Consider the following 21,682-nt stretch of genomic DNA (forward strand, 5'->3'; position numbering starts at 1 on the left):
GTGTTTTGAAGTGGATAGCCTGTATTTATGTGCCTTTTTTTGCCCAGTGATTGTTATTGTCATAATTTACTTAGGATTCATCCAGCATCAACTGTCATATTTTGCCATTACTCATTTTACTGAGAGGACAACAGATTGTTCAAGAGCATTTATATTTTTAATTTCTATTTTTGACAATCTTAGTTCACGCATACCTTAAAAATATCTTAATACTGGTGAAATTATTTGATTAAACATATGTTTTTTGTCACTTCAGTCAAAACCTAATGCAGGAAAAATATGTTTTTCTCCCTTTTTCCTTCACAGCTGTATGTATTGACTGCAATAAATAATTATGCTTGAGAATGTGTGCAAATTTATCCATGCTATTTATCCATCGGTTAATTCATCATCGTTAGATGATCTCTTTTGAATCTTTGCAGAATACATTCTAATACTCTTGCCATTAAAACAGAAGCCTTACATTCCTCCCTCCCCCCTGGCTATTTTTATCCCCTTTAATCATCTTTATTCACTCCAATTAGTTAGACTGGAGTGGAAGCAATTAGTGACAGTTTCTTCTGTTAGTTAACACTGTAGAGATCGTATGCTGATGGGTTTCTCCTGTTAGCTTAATGGGCCTGAACGCATCGTCACACCGAAACAGGTGGCAAGACGGTGAATGAAACTCTCTCTCGTTCTCAGTGAGTGCATAGAGGTCTGCAGGTATGCAGGCGACACAGTTGGCACATGCACACGGAGACACACACACACACACACACACAGCATCATCTTCACACTAACTATATAAAGTTGCGCAGTTGTGTTAACCATATGGTCACTGCCTCATATCTATGGCTCCACCCAAGCATCTTGTTAACAAGCTCGAAAGGAGTTTAAATCAAGCTCTCCTCTCCTCCTCACCGACTGTCTCTCCTCTTACTGGGGAAACAGAGCTGTTTTGTATTCAACATGGAAATCTGTTGGGGAAACACAGCCTTTGAAACTGAAAATTAAATGTGACAGTGTGAGAGTTACTCTTTGTCCTTGATTTTGTTTCCTCACTCCTCCTTATCCCCCTGTTATTTTATTCTGTATCTGGCTCCTTTTGTCTTTCCCTCCATCACAGTTTGCTTCTTCCTTTCTGTCTTTATTTCTTCTTGAACTTCCCTTTTCCTTTGGTATCTTTAGTCATACTGCACCCTCCTCATGCCTTGCGTACACTCCACCCCCCCACTTTTTTTACTATTACTTCCTTAACACAACTATCAATTAATTCTCCTAAACCTTTTTAAAATTTCCTTCTTCTTTTTTTTTTTTTTTATCAATTTTGAACTTTATTGGAATAACATTTTTTCAATTTTTCAAATATGTTGCATGTACCATACACTATATTTAACCAGTTCATCTCTCTTCTTCTTTTCTTTGCCACCACCACTTACAGCAATGAGCAACCTGACCTTCCAAATTACACCAGACTCCAACAAGGACAGTGAGACCATCCAAATGGGTCGAGACCTCAAGTTGTCGTGTCACGTCGATGCAACCCCACAGGACAAGGTCAACTACACATGGTACAAGAACGGCGCACCTGTTTTCAACTCGGATAACCTGATCTTGCTGCGCAGCGACCCAGACATGGCACCTGGTACCAGTAGCTTGGAGATTGTGGACATGAAGTTCAGAGATTTGGCTACCTACAGCTGTGTAGCGAACTTCCCAGGCAGCAGGGTGCCGGAGCTCCGTGTGGACGTCAATATCTCTCAGAACAGTGGTGAGATTTGTATTTAACTGATCAGTAGCTTTACTCAGATTGTATCCCCAACACACAGACAGTGTCAGGTTTTATTAGGGGGAACTTAACTGAAGTAATTATTTCTTCCTTGATTGATGCTAGTCTGCCTTTTACCTTGGTGAAATGTGTATAATTTTTTTTCCGAGCTTACTCGGTCTCCTCCCTTTCTGATACAAATTAATTCAGTGTAATTAGTTTATTGAGCTTGAACCCAACCTATACCCATTCTAAAAATGTTATAGAATTAACTCTGTTCCTTTCATCTGTGGTGCCTCCCCTGTATCAAGCTCTAGCATGAAGGTGCAAACAACTTTAACTTTAGCTTATCTATGGCATCAACTCAAGAAAATGCTCCTGACTGTTGTGACCCTTCTTTTCCATTTGATTGTACATGTGTGGTGCACTTGAAATGCAATATGTTCCAATTTATTTAGAGGTAACAGGTAGTAGAGAAGTAATAGAATAGAGTTAACTATTTCTTGTCCTTCTCATGTCCCCTTTGCTCCTCTACAGTCTCTCCTCCAATGCTGTCGGTGCCAAATGGAGGTCAGGTGGTTAGTGTGCGAGAAGGAGGGAACACTGAGCTTGTATGCTTAGTGGAAGGCAAACCACGCCCCCCTATACTCTGGTCACGGACCGAAAAGGACCTGCTAATGCCATCAGGGGTGACCACGGTGGAGACACCTGATGGTCGCCTAAGGCTGAAAAACGTCAGTCGGGACATGATGGGGGTGTACCGGTGCCAGACCGCTCAGTACAATGGGCTTAACATCAAACGCAGAGAGGCTCAGGTCCAACTCAACGTGCAGTGTAAGTTTGAAGAACTCAGCCTACAACTACACTATTATTTAGATCAAGCAGCAGAAGAAGGTTAGGATTACTGGATGAGAGTTCTGCTGCCTCTTGTAGCTAATTTCTGTGTAAACAAGTCCAGATTGGTTCAGAATGCTTTGAAATAATATTACAGCTGCATCTTTTTTGGTTCCAAGATACAAGAGGATAACATTCAAATTTAAAAATCAAAACAGAACTTCAGTGTGAAGATTTACAGTGGGTACACATTAGTCTGAACAGTAATGACAGAGCTAGCAGAGAGAAAATGTTTGGTAGCCTTCATGTTCAGTTAAAGTATAAAAGCTGTCTTTCACAAAGTTCAGATTTTTAGTAGGCTTTAGTTCTTTCTAATGGTGCCTTTGTGTAGATCACCATAAACCATAAAACATTTCTTTCTTTGTCATTACACTGATATCAGAGCTCCATTAAAACTTTCTTTTTCCCCAGCCTCAGTAATGACATAATCCTTGCACTTGGTCCAAACATATGCACCATAAATAGTGTTAAAGACATGTATGGTAATATAAAGCGTGTCGAACAAGTGAGGACAAACCTCTCTGGCTGTTTTTCCTCGAATCCTACCTCATCTCTCCTTGAGAGAACTTCAACGATGCCGATCATTACTGTATAAAACTCCCAGAGGATGGACTTTGCAGGAGAAAGATTTTTGCTACCACATAATTTCAATACTATTTTCCTTCCCATGTTCCCATGTGGATACCTTCTTGTACTTACATCAGCTCTGTTTATATCATGCTGGTGCTTCTGTCTATTGTACATCTACCTGTATATTGCAACAGTAAAACTGCGGAAGCTGACAGAGCGTAACATGTAGTACAAATAAAATTTATATTTCACAGGAACGTATCACCTATACACGCTGTAATTCTCAGTTATCAAGTCAAGTCCCATACAACCGCTTTTTGACTCAAGCTGCATGAGCATGTGGCAAGGTTTTATAAATTTACAATATTCTAGTTAGTATTTCATATCTAGACCCCCAACATAGTGAAAGCATGGGTAGCAGGAGGATATAAACACTTCGCATCACAGATATGTTTAAATTTCTGCCCCTCTATAAAATAACACTCTCTGTTCTCAGTTGTAGCACAACCTGTAAAAACTGTCAATAATTGCAGCAGCCTCAAGTTCTTCATGACACCATTTCATTCTGAACACCAAAAATCTAATATTGGAGTTGTTAGGCACTTATCCAAGAGTTTTCTTCAGTTTTAAAATGAGGATTTAGGGATTTCTACCTCCTGTTGTTGACTGATTGATAGTTTTTAATAACTTAGTCAAAGCAACAAAAAATACCAGATTTGTATGCAGCTGAGTTCAATCATAAAACCCAAGCTTTACTAAAAGCTTAATTCATTTATTAGTTCAAAATGCGGTGAAATGAGTCACTAATGTACCATATAGATTGAATTTGTGTTCAACAGTGTTGTTGCATTGGTAAGTGTTTGATTTAGATCAACACAATAATGTTAACAGGAATTCAGCCCACACACTCCCAGTGTCTCCTGTGTGCAAGGTCAGGTTAAAAAGTCAACTTTTAATTAAGGAAATAAAATGTACTAGCAAATTCTAATGTACATTATTGACAACAAACAAAAATGAAAGAGGATTTAAAGTACACATGATGTGCAGAATTGGCCCCTAATCGTCCTTTATTACATTTTATGAAAATGTTGTGCAACGCCTTGACTCCTGCTTACAACAAGAAGAAAGTAGGTATTTATCTGTGAGTACTGGACTGTTGGGAACAGTTTTCCACTCTGACATGTTTGATAACTACATAGGCCTTCTTATCCTCTCCGCTCCTCAAGAAGGATTTACAGGGCTTGCTAATGCAGGCGGGGCATGAGGGCAACACTCTGTGAGCTCTGCTGTCCACACTGGCCGACTCTGATTAATGGACCAGGTGGCCACCCCACTCTGGACAGAGAAAGAAACACAGAAATGAGACAGATACATGAGCAGGACTGAGCGAGTGAGAACAAAAAGGGTTAAGAGAGAGCGAGCGCTTCAAACAGGAAAGCAGGGTTAGAGATGGTGGGTAGAGAGAGGAGGGCATGGTGACATGATAAGAAAATACAGTGTGACTGGGAGGTTAGAGAAATGAAAGGGAGTAGAACAAGAGAAGCAGCTTGGCAGATAGAGAAACAGAATAAAAGAGGGGGTGAGACCGTCTCTTCTGCCTCTTCTCATTTTACCTAATTTATTTTATCGGGTTTGTTTTGCCTTCTTCTATTTAGCGCTGTTCATCAATGTGACGGAAAGATGCCATCTTTTTTATGGCAGATATAACTAAGTAGATTTCTTTTTTCATCTTGTATCCCTTCTTTATTTGCCCCCTCTCCCTCCTAGAGAGGTGGCTGTTCTTCCTCATTGCCATTCTCATCATCATCAATCAGCTAACTGCTGGCCATGAGAGAGGACCTCTCTCTGTCTTGTCATTCCTGTTCTGCATCCTGCATCCTCTCATTCTCTCCACACCTCCCATACTCAATCATCGACTTCTCTCACGTTCACACCACACTTTGTGTATAATTTGTCTTCCTCATTGTCGTCTTCTTTAAGAGTGATTTCTCTTTCTGCTCATCCCACCTTACTCCTCCAACACACACACACCCTCACTCTGTCTGCCTCATGTAAATTGACTTTCTCTTTGTTTACTGTAAATGTTTGGCTTGGTCAATGTTGCATTCACAGGATGGAATCAATTTTGCATTCAGCAAGACAAACAACAATGATGAGTTTACATGGATTATGGTCTTGTGACTATGAAACATGTCAGTGTGGGGCTTAGAGCCCAGCATGCGGACTGGAGTGTAAAAGTAAGAAACCACACAGCTTGAGAGAGTGAAACCTACTGCTAAGAAACCTGCATAATAGTTGGAAGCTAAGGGATTGTAATAACTCCCCAAACTAACAGATTCTGCTGGGGATGGGATGATTTGTACACTGCTCACAAACCAGCTTACCACACACCTCCTGTCTACACTCCCTCCTCCCTAATTCTATCACCATCACTCCACAGTTTGTCTGTTTTCTTTGCCCTTGCCACCTGTGTCCAAAGTCAGATAGCCATCAGAATGCACATGTGTGGCTACAAACAGGAGCAGTCTTTGTAACCATATACTAATAACCCATCGCTTATCTTTATTGCAGTGTTGTGGCTGCAGGGTGTACCTACACTGTTGTTTCCAAGTGGTTTAAAAACACAACAATTGCTGGACACTGGGCAGTAAATTGCAGTTTTGGTTATACAAATGAGAGAGTGTGAAGCAGCCAACGTGTGTGCAGTGGACAGTACATCCACATGCTGAGAGTCTTGACTAAAAGCAGACAACATAGAAGCAGAGATGTTAGATGTTATGGTGGTTTCCAGTCTTTTTAGCATGCAGGTGCTTACTCATATTCCTCTGACTGGAGTGCAAGCCCAGAATGGTAAACTGTGACTCTATACAAAGATTTGGTTTGGCTGTGTCCATCTGTACAATAAAATAAGTCAATAAGACTTGAAGCTTTACTCACAGAGAGGATAGATAAATAGAAGAGCTTTAGATTTCAACAGATTCAATCGAGATAAAATCTTGATATAATATATTGTATATTATATTATATTTGCTGCTTTTTCTAAATATATATTTTTATTTCCCATTTGAATTACTTTGCAAAATCGTCTAAAACTAATTACACAACATGTAAAAAACAAAAATACAAGGAAATTAAAAAACTATTTTCATTTCAGCTGCAGTGGCCTGGATTTCAAAGACACTTCAGTTGTTTAAACATCAAAATAATTTGTCATTCAGATCACTGTAGTAGTGAAGTTCTTTGTTGAATGTCTGATTGTTTCTTTCTCTCCAGGGGTGGTTAATTCTGCCGGGAGCTTTTTCACATTGTGTCAAGCATAAAAAGAGCACCTCTCCATTTCTGTCTTCTCCGCTGCTTCTCCTGCTATCTCCCTGTCTCCGTTTCTTTCTCTCCTCCTAAGTGTTGCACTATCTGTCTAAATTACACACACACCATAGATCAGACTATAATTACAAATCTGTGTCTGATAAACTTGATTCATAAGGGACTCCAGTCATGCTGCCTCACCTCCGGGGGCCTTAACATCAGAGATCTCATCTCCGTTACATACGGCAATACCACCATTAGCATCTTGTCTATTATCTACATCATTAGCCAGGGGTGAACGAGCTGGCTGGTGATTTGTGGCAGAGTAATTTGGCTGTGTTGTGTCTTGGCTGACCCCAGGGCAACAGCAGCTAGTCAGTCATTAACCGCTGAGCCACACATCGCTGCTGACAGGTTAATTACAGCTGGTTAGGATAGGTTAGCAACAGGGATGGGATTGTGCCTTGTAGAAATGTCTCATCCCTTGGGGCAATAACAGTTGTTCTGTGTCAGATGATTTGTCAGAACTAATGTTTTCTGATGCTGCGAGGAAAGAGTTTAATCCAAGAAAACTAAGATTTAAGGATAAATCTGATCTGTTCAGCTCTGGGGTAGTGCAGAAAGACTGATGCTGGTTGTTTGACTTGTTAAACAGCTGAATCAAATTAGACAATGTTCCTGTACTGGCATTGGCTTGAATTTTAAAATTACCACATTTAATAAAAACCCTGATATTTTACACACATTTGCTAAATGTACACAAACCTTCCAGTTAACAATTATGGAAAGGTGAAACTGAAATTAAAGTAATACAATAAAAAAACTAAAAATAATAATGTCAAAACAAGAGTTTGTGTTAAATTACTCTATATAATTAAATGATTGATGTAGATGAAAAACTTTTTTTTAAATAATAAAGTAAATGCTATTTGTTATTTATGGAAGCTTTATTATACAGAGTAAGGAGAATAAGTGAAATGAGTGTGTACAGTACACTGACTACAAAAGGAAAATAAATATGTAGACGTTCAGAGATAAATGACATCAAAAGACCGTATTACCAGTGTTAACACAGTCCTGTTGTCTCCTCAGATGCTCCCATAGTGAGCCCTGTCTTCGAGGACAGACGTTCTAGGAACTATCAGATGGTGACCCTGCGGTGTACAGTTCTGAGGTCCAACCCACCACGTCTAACAGACATCCGCTGGTACCGTAATGGGGAACTAATTCGTATGCCCATGCCAGACATGAAGGAGACGCCAGAGCTGAAGTTCAAACTGGAACCCACCAACAATGGCTCATATGAATGCCGAGTCAGCAACAGTGCAGGAACATCAACGTGCACATTTAATGTCTCTGGTAAGAGAAAATAAATGAGACAAGACTTTATAATCACTTAACTAAAACTAATTCTCCTTCTCTCACTCTTGTACAGTTCTTTATGAGTTTCTATGTTCTCTCTCTATCCCCTATACTACAGCAAAACCCTACAATGCTGAGTTTTACTTTGACACACCAAACCCAGTCCGGATTCTGAAAGGGAACAACTATTCCTACAACTTGCAGTGGACACAGAAAGAGCCAAAGGCCACAGACCTCATCATCGGCTACTGGATTAATGTCCGAAAGGTAAAGTATTCCCACACCAGCACAGTTCTGCATGTACTGCAAAGACGTGCATCTACTGAAACCCATGTGAACCCATGCTCTGGTATATTCACGTGATCGAGAACAGGCGTGGTTTGACAAAATGGAACCAAATTAGTTCATCAAACACTCATCAGACAGACACAGATCAGCCTGGCTTAACCAAGACAAACTTTGTTCACCTGCTCTTGTTTTTAATTTTGGTATCACCTTGAGTGAACAGGTTCACAACTTGTGTAGACAAGAACACACATACACACAAGTCCATATGTAGTGAAGTGAGCATCCTGAGTAAACACGGGGCTTTATGAGCTTGGGGAGTGTCAGGCATGTGGAGTCAATCAATTCAGACCTGCACTGAATGAGAAATGCCACAGCCACTTCCCTTCTCACCTGCCTTCTCGTTTTCTCAATCGTTTACTGAATAAATCTGAGGATTTTCATTATTTTGTCTAAATGTCATCATTTTATAATTATCAGCAATAACTGCCAGTAGTTCTTATATCTCATATATCAGCCCTCCATTTTTCCTCATATTCACCTATTATTTCTTCACCTATTGTTACCCCCGTTTCACGAATAACCCTCAACCATGTCCACTTATCAGACATTATATCAACTTTATAGTTGTCCCCAGAGATGTGAAGACAAGTATTCAGCACGGAAAACAACAACACTGAAGGGCTGCTTTAGATTGCAGAACAAAATTGCAATACGTGACCATCCTTAAAAACTCTCCACATACAAGAACTGTCACAGCAAGAATCTAACTGACTTCCAGACAGACAGTAATGTGTGGCCTGACTTGCCAGAATTCAGTCCAAAGTTTAATGGTATTTTCATGTTTTATCTTGTCCTCAAATGACTGACTTTGCATTGACGTGACTTCATTTTCACCTCCCTGTGAGAGTGTTAAAGTAGTCGTGCAGTCACAAATTTGAATGTAGAATAAACATGCACTGGTGGAACCCCTTGAACCTGAACTCTTACGCCCCCTTTTAGAAGATTTTCAGCCAGAAATCAAACTAAATATGGGAGGGAGATATTATGCACGTTGATTAGTGACACAAATGCTATCTAAAAACCTAGGCCACCTTCTTGCTTAGTTTCAAACATCTATTCATAGACTGCTGTCCTTGAGCCAGAAGACAGAAAGGATAACGTGTGTGTGTGTGTGTGTGTGTGTGTGTATATATGTGTGTGTGGGAGCAAGCTGCCAGCTTCCTATTGTGAATAGTTAATTCCTCTCGTACTTTAAGACTTGGCTGCTTACCTTATTAAGGGAGATGGAGATGAACACTGGCCTTCCTAGGATGCACATCAAATTGCATGCCTAAGCTCTCTTAAAACTCTCACTCTACCTTTTCTATTGTCCTCAGTTTTTCACGAGTATGTGTCCATATTTGACTCCCAGCACTGCTTTCTCTCCCAACTCTGTGTGCCTTGCTTCCACCTGTGCTGCTCACTCTCACTCCCTATTCATTTTTCCTGCTCTAAGGTACTGTGCTATAAATGCAGCCTTAATAGCATTTAATGTTGGGTGAGCTGTGGTAACTGAAATAGCACTGATAAATAGCTACTGCGAGTTGTTATGCTGACAGTGTTAAAATAATGAGTTGCATTAAGTGGCGGTTTAGGACTTCTTAAATGTTGTTCAACTTTAATTTAATTTCAGGGTTTTTACCTGCATGTTTTTGTGAGTGCATTCAAGAGCGGCCAAAATGAGACCCCCGCCCCACCCAAAAAAAAAGAAAGCAGAGGGTGAGATTGAGCAAAGAAGTATATGAAAATGTGCAAAAGAGAGAAATAAGATGCAAATTAAAGAAAAACAGCAAATCTCACTGGTCCTCTCGAGTATTAAATAGCGTACGAGAACATTCAAATGTAATACCATCTCAATTTCACAACCCATCTATTTCTGCAACACTTTCTCCAGCTCATCCTCTTAACACCTTGACACTCTATCTTTTTAGCACATACAAAATGATGTAGGGGGTCCCAGGGGAGACATAGACACAGAGGGAAATATAAGATGAGTCAGTTCACGTAGACCAGTGCACCGTACTGTAGCTCAGAGCACATACCTTTAACTTTTACTCATATGCATTAAGCTTGTCCTGCTTTTTTAAGTTACACCTTAAAACAAGACTTGTATTCTTGTTGATGTCTTTATTTATGGGGGTTGTGACTACTACTAAACTGCATGTGTGACTATACCTGTGCTCATAACAAATCTCCATGCACATTCTTGTGTATGCGTCACATGCTACATCGTTTGCTCCGTGACTCATTGTCAGACTGTGAAATCCCCGTTTACACTTCTTAATTTAGTTTTGTTCTCCCTGCAGGAGGTTCCCCTGTGTAGGAATTAACCCGAGTTGACAGGCCCTCTTTGTTTCATCAAGCTGTCCTTGCACCCCTTTACCTCACACGGCAACCTCCACCCCTACGGTTTCCTTAATGAGTACTTTGATTTGCGACAGATAATTAAAATGTGATAATTGTACCTTCTTTCAAAAGAAAAGACATTTGCAGACACTGGCTCATTTTCTGATGTGCACTGGCATAAGAAAACTCATGTTGTCTGTCATCAGTTGCACCTTTTCTATTAATGCAGCACTCATTTCTCATGCAAATGCTTTAAAGGATAAATGTCATGCTCCATTTAGATTCACTTAGTTTAAGTTTACTTTCTCTATTATGAAAAGTACCTTCAGTGCAAGATTAAGATTGATTGTATATGGGAAGAAGAATTTAAAGTAAAGTAAAGTGAACTACATTCTTAGCAAATAGAGTCAAAGGTTTGTAACTTTCAGTCATTGGCCACTTTAATAGGTACACCTGTACAATCTGAATTCTATCATGAATTCTACTTTCACAAGGTTATAATTACTGGAGTGTGGAAGTAGAATTGTGGTGGAGTTGTACCTGAGTGCCTCATATTCTGAGTTGTTTATATGTTTTGGCCACCCCATTTAAAATGAATTGGGTGCCAAAGCACATCTAATATAATGTGACTTTCTAGAATACATGTTTCTGTTTCTTCTCACTTCTCTTTCAGCTTGTATAATTCATCCTTTTTGTATCTTCTCCACTTCTTTTATTTTCCCTCTTCACCCACCTACCTGTCCATCTTTTCACCTCATCCCTATATTGACTGGTCTTCTGCTTGCAGCTGTGAAGTTGAGAAGCTAGAAGATAACCTGGCTTCATATTTAACTACATCCAGGTTCTCACTGATTCACACATACACTCCAGTGCAAACACACATCCCCATTATCATATATATGAAAAATTAAAAATATTCATGATGAATTAGAGTGGTACATTAAATCAAATATATGAATAATTTATGTACATAACCAGCCACACTAAGCAGATATATTTGTGAATTCATACACAAGGTCTCAAAGAGAGCACAGAGGCGCATGCAGTGCACACATCCACAGATATGGACTGACACACATGCTACATCAGTTAATTGCTGGGTCTGTCATGAAAGAGATCCACTGATGGAGGATAATAGAAAAATTAACCTCACACTCCTTATTGTTTGAAGAGGGCTGCCTCCTCTCACGCTGTCGGCCCAAATTTCTATCTCACACACACATCACTCAGCATCTGTGTTTTCTATCTCATGGCTGCTCCCTCGCTCTCACCCTCTTTCACATATTCTTTGTCTTGTTGTCTGTTTGTTGACAGTCTGATGGAGACACAGATGAAAACACTGTCTGGCTGAAACCCTCAAAGCATCAGTGTGGCACAGGCACACACACACACACACATACTCATGCAACCCCACATACATGCACACAAAGACTGGTGGATCGACTTCCATGTCACTCTATCGCCTAACCACCTCTCTGCCTCTTTAAATATGTCAGTCACTCACTCCTGTCACTTTGACTGGCTCCTTCTTTTGGTCCACATTCTACATGCTATATATCTTTCTCCTTTTCCTCCTGTCACACACACAATGTCCACTGACATAGTGTGTGTGTGTGTGTGTGTGAGCAGATAGAGACAGAAGTAGGGAGACAGTGTCTTTTACCTGCAGTCAGATCAGCCAAATTCCTCTGAGTCACACTTTAGTACCTCATTGATCTACTGCGTGTTTCCAGGTCCACACAGTATGTGTGTTTGTGTGTGCATGATTTTAGTCTACTTCCCCATAGACTTTAAAAAATACCAATACATCTGTGTGTGTGTCTGTGTAGACCCTGTCCACCCATAAAGGAAGCACATTACATTTACTTTTAAACCTCCAATTCTTCAACATTATTAACTCATCTCTCCTTGCTAACACACACTTCATGCATATTACATGAGCATAGCTTTTATTTCCTGCAATATTCCTCATAATTATGCATATGCTGTACAAGTGGTGTGTAAATGTTTGAATGGATGAATGTGAGCGTAAGTGTGAAAAGTGCACCATACATTTGACTATTTAACTCCTAATGTATAAAATATATGCTATATGATAACTGACCATGTCGTAGCCTATATTATGATGGCAGCTGAGCAAATTTCTTACACTGCAGATACATTTGAAAGCAAATACTGGATGTTCCAATAATAAAAAAATATCAATCAATAAAACAAAACCTTCAAAATAAACAGGATGTTTATACTAAAATATTATATCTTCAGTTTTAGTCAGAAATTTACATTCATGCATGGTGTGATAAACCCAGTTATAGAAAGCAGATATTCACATTTACTCCCAAACTGTACTTACTGTAAGTGGAAATACTTCAGAGTACTTGGTTATATAAACATGTTATGGTACTTATATATGGTACTTATTTAAATTTCTTACTTTTTTCTTGACTGCTTTTAAAGCTAATGGATTTAGCTACTCAACAAACTCATAAAATCCAGCTCATTATCAAGATGAAACCAGTGGTTTTCAAGCATTTGACTGGGTCCTGAAACAACTAATTGAAAAATAGTCGTCAAGTAGCAGGATCTTTTGGAACACATGTGAATTAGGAGAGACAACATATTTTTCAACGTGAGGATGTGGAGTTATAAAAAAGATCTTCATAGTTAGCATTGAAAGGTAGAGCTACAAGGTATACAAAAGGAGAAGGGTGTTCTATGACTAGCAAGCGAAGGTGAAAAGTTGGAGCAACTGAAAATGGAAACGGCCAGACTGGCACTGAGAAAAGGAGATTTAACAGCCATTAGTGGCACAGTGCCTGGTGAGAAGGGAAGGATTTGATTCCAAGTGTGTTGCCGAGCACAAACTTACAGGGAGCAGGCTGTGGCTGCCATGTGGAACCCGCACAGTAATTGGAGTCTTACCAAATTCTTGGCAGCCTGGGCAGGAGTCACCATGGTCTTGTCAATAGAAATGATCAGCTGAGTCTGGGTGAGGTTGAATTTGCGGTGGTGGTGAGCAGACATCAGGTGGGAATAGCACACCTCAACTTGAGTGTCAGAGGACAGGAGGAAAAGCAGATTTCAGCGTGGCAATGTCAGAGCATACTGCACTGAAGCAATTATAGGGAAAGTTATGTGATGCGTCAGTGCCTCTATGACTTACCAAACTGGTTCACTTTGGACTGGAGGAGCTGAGTGGGGGTAGAAGAGCAGGCATGCATACATAGGTCTTTCTCTTATACCACTCTTGTTAAATGTATGTGAATACTGCATGTCTTTCTATCATATGTATATGTGTAGATGGATAATCCAGAATCAAGAATATTAGCAGTGTGTGTGTGTGTGTGTGTGTGTGTGTGTCTGTGTGTGAGTGTGTGTGTCTGTGTGTGTGTGTATAACTCGGATAAATCAATTCAAACCAATGTTTAAATCTTTTTTTACCAGTACTTTTACTTTTGCATCTTTTTTGGAAAAGAAAAAAGAAGAATAAAAATTATTTCTGTGAAATAAGCCAAAAAACAAATGAAGTCATAGAAAAAGGAAAAAGAAAATGCGGCTGTGTGCACATTATGTGCTTGTTATAGTCACTCGTTGCAGCTCTGTACTGCAGACATTTACTATCCACACAGACACATGCAGTGCACTGCACACAATACACACACACCTCTGCTATATGCATTATCTGATAATGCCATGCTGTGGGTGTACTAAGGTGTTCTGTTGGAGTGGCTGACCTAATGCATTAGATTGAGCTCACTGTCAGGTCTTTAAGTATACAGGATCAGAGGCAGATACACAGCTAATGGATCCTCTTTGTGGGTGGAATAACACGAAGCAATAGCCCTCATGCTAACAAAAAACACTTATAAGTTAACTCAAAAAATGAGAAGATAACAATTGAACTGGATTAACAGCATAAGCATTTTGTATCATGTATTTCATGTTGTTTATATTTAATGTGGGTAGGTTATACAATACAAATAAGGAGAATTGAAATAAATAGTAGAAGGTAGTAGGTAGAAATTACACATCTCCTTTGTTCAGGGCCAACACGTTTTTGAGAACAAATATGAGGGAGATAATTTGGTGCACTGGAAATAATGTAGTCTCTTCTGTATTCAGAGCATTTAGAAGGAAAAGAATGTAGCAGATTCTTCCTTTGACAGTTGATTTATTTTATCTGGGATGAAAGATGAGCAATTAAAAACTTGAAGATATGAACAATTCAAATCCTGAGGTGTGTTGGTTGGCTATGTGCCCAGGACTGGCTGTAAGCTCACACCTAATTTCATTGACTGAAAATGGAAATATCATGGTACATGCACAGATATGGAAAAGTAAAATAATATGATCATACTGTGTGATGGTCAATGGACTACGCGTAGATATATTGTCATGTTTTTTAGAACACAAGGCCGATATCTGTGGCACACTGATCACATTCTGTAATCACAGTTAAGCAGATCAAATTTATTGCCAGACAAAATATGAGCAGATCTTTAACCCTGAGTTTGACTTTGTCTGTTTACATGAAGTTGCCAAGGAGCAGTTAATATTGCAGTGAAACCATCCAGATGGGAGATGATCTGAGGCTTTGGTTGATTTCTGTTTGGTAAAAAGTTTTAGATGGTTCGATGAAAGTAGAGGAGAAAGGAGAAAAGATGGGAGACATGGGCATGCCCGACTGTGTTGGCACCTCCAAGAGTGCCTCGTGCTGGAGCTGTGTACATTTTCCTTTTTATGTACTGTCTTTTGGTAAAGTGTGTTAGTATGCATCCTAAAGTATTTTTCAATGTATCAATCTAGAACAAGCAGAACTTGCTGTCGAAACAGATTGACCTCAAGGGTAAGGAACCAGAGAGTGGCGTGCTGATATCCCACACCATCTCAGACCTGAGGATTCCTCTGTCTTACGAGGTCCGACTGGCCCCCATCACCACCTACAGCACGGGGGACTACATCAGTCGAATCATCCAGTATTCAGAACGTAAGGCGCACTTCAATCCATTTTTATCATTACAAAATATATAGATACATTTAAATGTTAAGATTATTTTATTTCTTTTTTATTCTTACAGCCTACACCTACCCAAGACCATCAGGTGAGACTTCACCATCATTCTTTTCTCTTCTACATTTCACCATTTTGAGCTTGTTGTTGTGACCCGATTGATGACAGACTGGTGATATTTGGAAGACATGTTGAATTTTGGTGAAAACTAATTTAGCTTATATGCTGCAAGTGATGTCAGCATAAGTTTGTCAAAGCAAAGTTTGCCCTGACCCAGCCTAGGTCTTTATTAAATCTGGTTGCTAAGGAGAAGAGTGGGGTAGCAGTAGGATGTGAGTAAGCAGCTGATGGCTAGAAACAGACCCATGACATTTTAAATGTCAAGTAAGAGTGGCTGTGATTGTGAAGATATGAGAAGGTTAAGGTGATGTGACTTGTAAAATGCCATGAAAATATATTAAAACTATGTTACATCTGTGCCCCAGCGTGCCCATCTGCCCACCCGTTGTCTCACTGTCTTGCACTAACTCATGATGGCTCCCTGCCTCTCATCCTCTATCTTCCTATCCCTCTCTCTTTCTCAGTCAATTGCATCTTGTCTATTTTCTTCATTAAGAGACGCGCAGCATTTTTCTGGCAGGAGTGGCAGTTGGCTCCACCAGGGTGAGGCAATTAAAACAACAGCAGATTGGAACAGACTGTGAGAACAACAGTGCAAATTGAAAGGAGCGTATGTAGTGGAGCAGGGTGTGAATAGTAATAGATTAGCTCTGTGAAACAAAGAAGCGTACACAAGCCATCATCGTGGGGAGCCATGTGCATCTGCACCGGACTGTGTGTGTCCGGGGAAGCTTTCACTAAATCTGTCAGTTGGACTGTTGTAGATAGCTGTTGTTACACTGGCTTGCTTCGATTTTCATTTGTTCAGTGAGTCTCTGATGCTTCATGACAGAGCTTCCCAGATGGGCTAATGAAGGTGACAACTCCATAGACAGACGCCCCCCCCTTGTGTGACTTCACAGATGCACTGATAGAAGACAAAATTAGAAGTCTTTTTCAAAATATCTTTTTTGTCTTGATATGAAATATCAAAAAGACAAAATGTGACTGCAGAAGACATAAGTGGGAGAACATGTAAATGAAGATGTTTCACCACATTTTGTTGTGAGAATTACAAACTATTTACCATATTCATAAAGTGTCATGAGTTAGACAGACCTACAATCTGTACTGTCCCTGAACGCACCAGACCTGCAGCTGGCAGACAATGACAGACTCACCTTTTCTTTAGGCACAGTGTTACTTTAGGAACATAACTGACAGGTCCTCTTATGACAAGAACTATCAGATTTCTAGGATATTGTATCGAATATGTGGGCATCAGAAAACCACTATCAATGTTTCAAGAGATTCTATTACGAGAGACAATTGATGTCTGAACAGGATTGCAGTGGGCTGGTGGTGTTGCAGTTCTGTCTTCTGGATAAAGACCATGAATATCCACGTTGCTGTTGTATTAGACACTGTTTCAGAATCATTACCACCCTTGGGGTTGGGGTTAGGCTAAAAACAACCTATAGTGTTAACTTAGTTCAGTAGGTTTGATAGGTTAGCGAGGATCTCTTGTCTTGTAGCTTCAGGCTACATATCTTATCTTATATTTTATTAAACATAGCCTGACCCAATTAAAGTCAACTTTAAAATGTTATGAATGTAAGAGCCATACAGAGAATATTCATAATGTGTGTTAAAGTTTTCCATTCTATACTTCACCTCCTACACCAGCCTATCATTTTGTCAGTAATTGGCTGCTTGTCTGATCTTCACATAGAAGTGACTTTTTCAGAGGTTATTATACAGCTATTGCCATTTATTTCAGGGGAAGGTGAGCAAGAAAAACACAGTAAGTTATGTCGCTTACTAAATGTTTTTCTGTGTCTTCACTTTGGCATACACACATCCCAGACCATGTGTGTGGTTTTGAAGATGACCGGATCTGTGGTTTCTCTCAAGACCGTAGTGATGTTTTTGATTGGACAAGACAGAATCACCTGACGCAGAATCCCAAGCGCTCTGCCAATACGGGCCCTGAAACCGATCGCAGTGGAACCAAGGAAGGTAAGAAAACTGTAGAATGATTTTATGTGCATGTTCAGCTGTGCAGCAGCAGCCATAGTATGTTAGACATATAGGAAAACAGACGTGAATATAAATACAATTTCACCACATTTAATTTATCTGGTGCTGCATTTATAACTCCGGACTCTGGTTTCAGGTTATTATATGTACATCGAAGCATCAAGACCACGTGTTCAGGGAGACAAGGCTCGTCTACTGTCTCCACTTTTTAATGTGACCTCAGTCAGAGGTCCCAAGGGCTCAGGCAGAATTGGATACTGCGTCGCCTTCTACTACCACATGAAGGGCAAACATATTGGTGAGTGGTACAGGGTAGAATAATGCCCATACACACAACAAACACATACACACAGTCTCCTAACACGTAAAAGCATCCATAGAAAGAGAATGGCTCACATATATGTACAGTGGCGAGTTTGCTGACACTAGATACTATGTGGGTTTTCATATTTCCAAACTTCTGTCAAAAGCTGAACTCTGTGTTTGACCTTTGCTTGTAGAGCTTGTCAGACACAAGATTGTAGGTGTGTGTATGTTTGTGTGTAGGTGTGAGAGAGTGCAAGAGGAGGGACGTGGGGTGTTACAAAACCTCTGTATGTTTCTGCTTGTGCTTCGGTGTGTGTGTGTGGAGGTGGCTGAAGGGGGCAGTGGGTGTGTGATTTATGGCAATGGCAAGACACAATCAGTCATCTGGAGGAGCTGTTCATCATAATATGCTCTGTCACACAGCTAGAATGCATACATCTTGTAGCCTACACACCTGCACACACACACAAATCCACCAAACACATGGTAAAATGTGCAAATATATTTACAAACACATGCACACATACTCACAGTGTTGATTTATGTGTCCATAATAGAAGCAGAGAGGCTTCACTGTAACATTTACTCCCCTTCTGACCTCCTCTGTCTCCTCCGCTTAAGTACAGACGGGCACACATGAGCGTGCATGTGAGTGAACTCATTATGTAATTATAATGTATGTACAGTAACTGTAAGGCTACTGTTTATTGACTGAACATGTGAATGGCAGAAAAATCATTCTTGTAGCCTTAAAATGAAAGAAATATCACGTCCTTATAGAACATGTGGTTACTTATGACGTAAAATAAATTACGCGTAACTAACCTTTTAATATCACCATTACAGTGGGTTTATTCTTTTTGCTCCTGGTCACTAATCTCTTCCAAAAAGTTTTATGCACACATTACAAAAGCACTCTATGAGTTATGTGTGAAGCATTTACCTGAACATGTGTATTGTGCAGCTTGTAGGAGTTTCACAGCAAAGCAATGAGACAAGACACTGCTACATCAGACGCACATCGCTTGCTTACGATTACTGCAATCTGTTAGCAGTTACGCCCAGCTCTGTTTCAAACCCTCTCTCAATTTATTCTGGAGTTCTCCCAGTCTGTTCCAATCTGTTGTTGATGCTCTAATTGCCTTACCTTGGCAAAGCTCACTCTCCTGCAAGGGAGACAATGTGTGACTCTTAATGATGAAGAGAAACACTTTGTGGATAAGCTGGGGCAGGGGTGGGGGGTCAGTGAGAGGGGAGATGCAACTAGGAGAGTGAGGGGAGGATGCAGGTCATTCAGCCGTGGAGGAAAAGAGAGAGAGTTAATGAGAGCAGAGGCAAAAAGGATGGTAGGAAAAGGAGAAGTATTAAGGAAAGGATGCGTATGAGGAGGCGTAGAAGTAAGATAAAAAGGCTCTAACAGAGAGCTGCAGGAGAGGCCATCAACTCGTTAATGTTCAGAGGTAGTGAGAGGATGGAAGAGGTGGTGCTTTATGCTGAAGTACTGTAACTAGTTTTAATGTACTTGATTGTATAGTGCTAAAGTACTGTGAAGTGTCACAAGGGCTGTATATGTTGAAAGCAGAAAGTAGAAATATCCGCCCTTTTTAACCCACATATACTGTCCGCTGTTTTGTAATGATGAGATTATGTGAATATAAAACAGCAAAAAGTATCTCGTAAGATGGTGAAAGATGGTATGATGCATTTTAACTAGTTTTGATTTGAGCACCGTCACTAAAGACCTCCTCTCATGATGTGATGTTCAATGTAATATGCTTTCTTTTGGGCAACAACAATAAAAAACGTGATTAGTTTTCAGTGCCATCACTGGATAGCACAGGATGCTATGTTAGACTATTTTTGACAGTACTAGATGTTATTTTGGTTTGCACTGGATTAATTTCAATTCAAAGTAGTGGTAGACAAATAAGCTTAGACCTTTATTAAGTGAAATAAGTAAAACATGCTTTCTAGAAGTAGTGAAGTGGAAAAAGAGTGGTAAATGTATTAGCATAGCATTTCACATACTGCACGTGCTTAATAGCAGAGCCTGTCTTTGTCTTTCCAGGTTACCTACCCTGTAGCCTTTTAAGCTTAGATTCTCATTTTGAGGGGAACATTATGATAAGCTTGTTGTTTTGTAAGATTTGATTAAAGAGCTTTTAGTTAAGCCTAGATTTGTCCCTTTCTCCTAATTCTGAGTTACTTATTTACTCAGTATTTTGAAAGACAAGCTTTGGCTTGATGGTTGAGTCTACAGGCCAGAACACGGACTGTAATTTTCACTTTTGTGTGCACAATTTAGCATAACTTTGGCTCAGAAGCTAACTAACAGCAGGGACACACATAGAGCATGTGGTTAAGTCAGAGATGCAATGACAAAGGGAGGAGAACCAGTGTGGGCCTATATCCAATTAAAAGAGAAAGGAAAAAGAAACTAATTTGACAAATATAACTGTGTGTGGCCGAGTATCTTTGCTGCCGTCCTCACTCATGATTCTGCAAACGAGTAGCTCTTATAGAGCTGTGTCTTCTCCAGCACACTCTGCTTTACCTCAGTCCGATCAATAGACTTCTTATGAGAGTCCTCTTTCATCTTCCCTCTAGTAATCTATCGATTTGAGAATTCTACTGTACTTGCATGAACACTACTAAAATAAAATAAAATATACCCAACCCTTTTACATTTTAGGGAAATAAACTTACCTTCTTACTCAAAGTTAAATGAGATTGATACCTTGTTCACATACAGCATGTCAATTCAATGTGAACCAGGAACAAGTCAGCCTAGCATTACGAGTGGAAACAGTGGAAACAACAACACACAAAGTTGTTATAAAAAAAGAAAAAGAAAAAAGTAAATTTGGTTTTAAGGGTTATGCAGGTTTTATTCTTGGTCAGACACAGTGACTTTGTGAAGTGCCACTAGTCCAGATGAAGCTCAACAGTGTGCAATTAATGACGAGTACAATGAAATAAAGACAACACAGTCTATGTGGTAGCATATGCAGCAATTTAAGGAAGAAATAAAAAACACATGCAGACACGTTACAGCTGTAAAACCAAAACTACAGGCTTAACAGATATCAACAGAAATCTGTTACAAAACACTAATTCTCAGGAGACATTACATGTATTGTTGTGGTTTGTGTCTCATGAAGTAACATCGACCATCTGATGGTTCCTCCAACAGTACAAAGACATGTAGTTAGAGTGAGGTTAACTGGTAGCTTTAAATTGCCCATAGGTGTGAATGTGAGTGTGAATGGTTGTCTCTATATGTCAACCCTTTAATCGACTGGCGGCCTGTCCAGGGTGTAGCCTGCCTCTAACCCCTTCACAGCTGGGATAAGGTCTAGCAGTCCTGCAATCCTTAATGGGGAAAAAGCAGATGGTAGATGATGCATAGATGTTCTGTTACTCATTTCTAGTGAATAGAAAGTCAGCATTTGGTTATATTTTGTCTTTGTAGAATTCATCTCCTAATGATGTGGAATGCTCTCAGATCAGTGTTTCCTTCACTTGCTTGTGTTTTGTCTATTTCCACGTGGTGAGCTCTTAGAGCTACAGTAAACGGTTTCCAGTCTCTGGGCTAAACTAGCTGTCAGGTCACACCATATTAAATCAACAAGCTCTTTGCATAGAGTAAATAAACATGACGCATGTTTGCT

At 39.8% G+C, this 21,682-nt stretch overlaps 1 protein-coding gene across 2 annotated transcripts in view; it reads left to right on the top strand.

The window, feature by feature from the left end:
- The window catches only part of LOC113173950 (MAM domain-containing glycosylphosphatidylinositol anchor protein 1), a 130,509-nt gene that overhangs the window by 91,610 nt on the left and 17,217 nt on the right, over nt 1–21,682 (top strand). For both annotated transcript variants that reach the window (XM_026377555.1, XM_026377556.1), the window contains exons 8-15: nt 1,424–1,753; nt 2,288–2,584; nt 7,613–7,879; nt 8,001–8,149; nt 15,362–15,542; nt 15,634–15,657; nt 17,532–17,684; nt 17,842–18,003. In XM_026377555.1, coding sequence (XP_026233340.1) covers nt 1,424–1,753; nt 2,288–2,584; nt 7,613–7,879; nt 8,001–8,149; nt 15,362–15,542; nt 15,634–15,657; nt 17,532–17,684; nt 17,842–18,003 — 1,563 coding nt within the window. The remainder of the gene's footprint in view (nt 1–1,423; nt 1,754–2,287; nt 2,585–7,612; nt 7,880–8,000; nt 8,150–15,361; nt 15,543–15,633; nt 15,658–17,531; nt 17,685–17,841; nt 18,004–21,682) is intronic.

This window comes from Anabas testudineus, chromosome 3 (assembly GCF_900324465.2).
Source record: "Anabas testudineus chromosome 3, fAnaTes1.2, whole genome shotgun sequence".
In the NCBI taxonomy this organism is placed as follows: domain Eukaryota; kingdom Metazoa; phylum Chordata; class Actinopteri; order Anabantiformes; family Anabantidae; genus Anabas; species Anabas testudineus.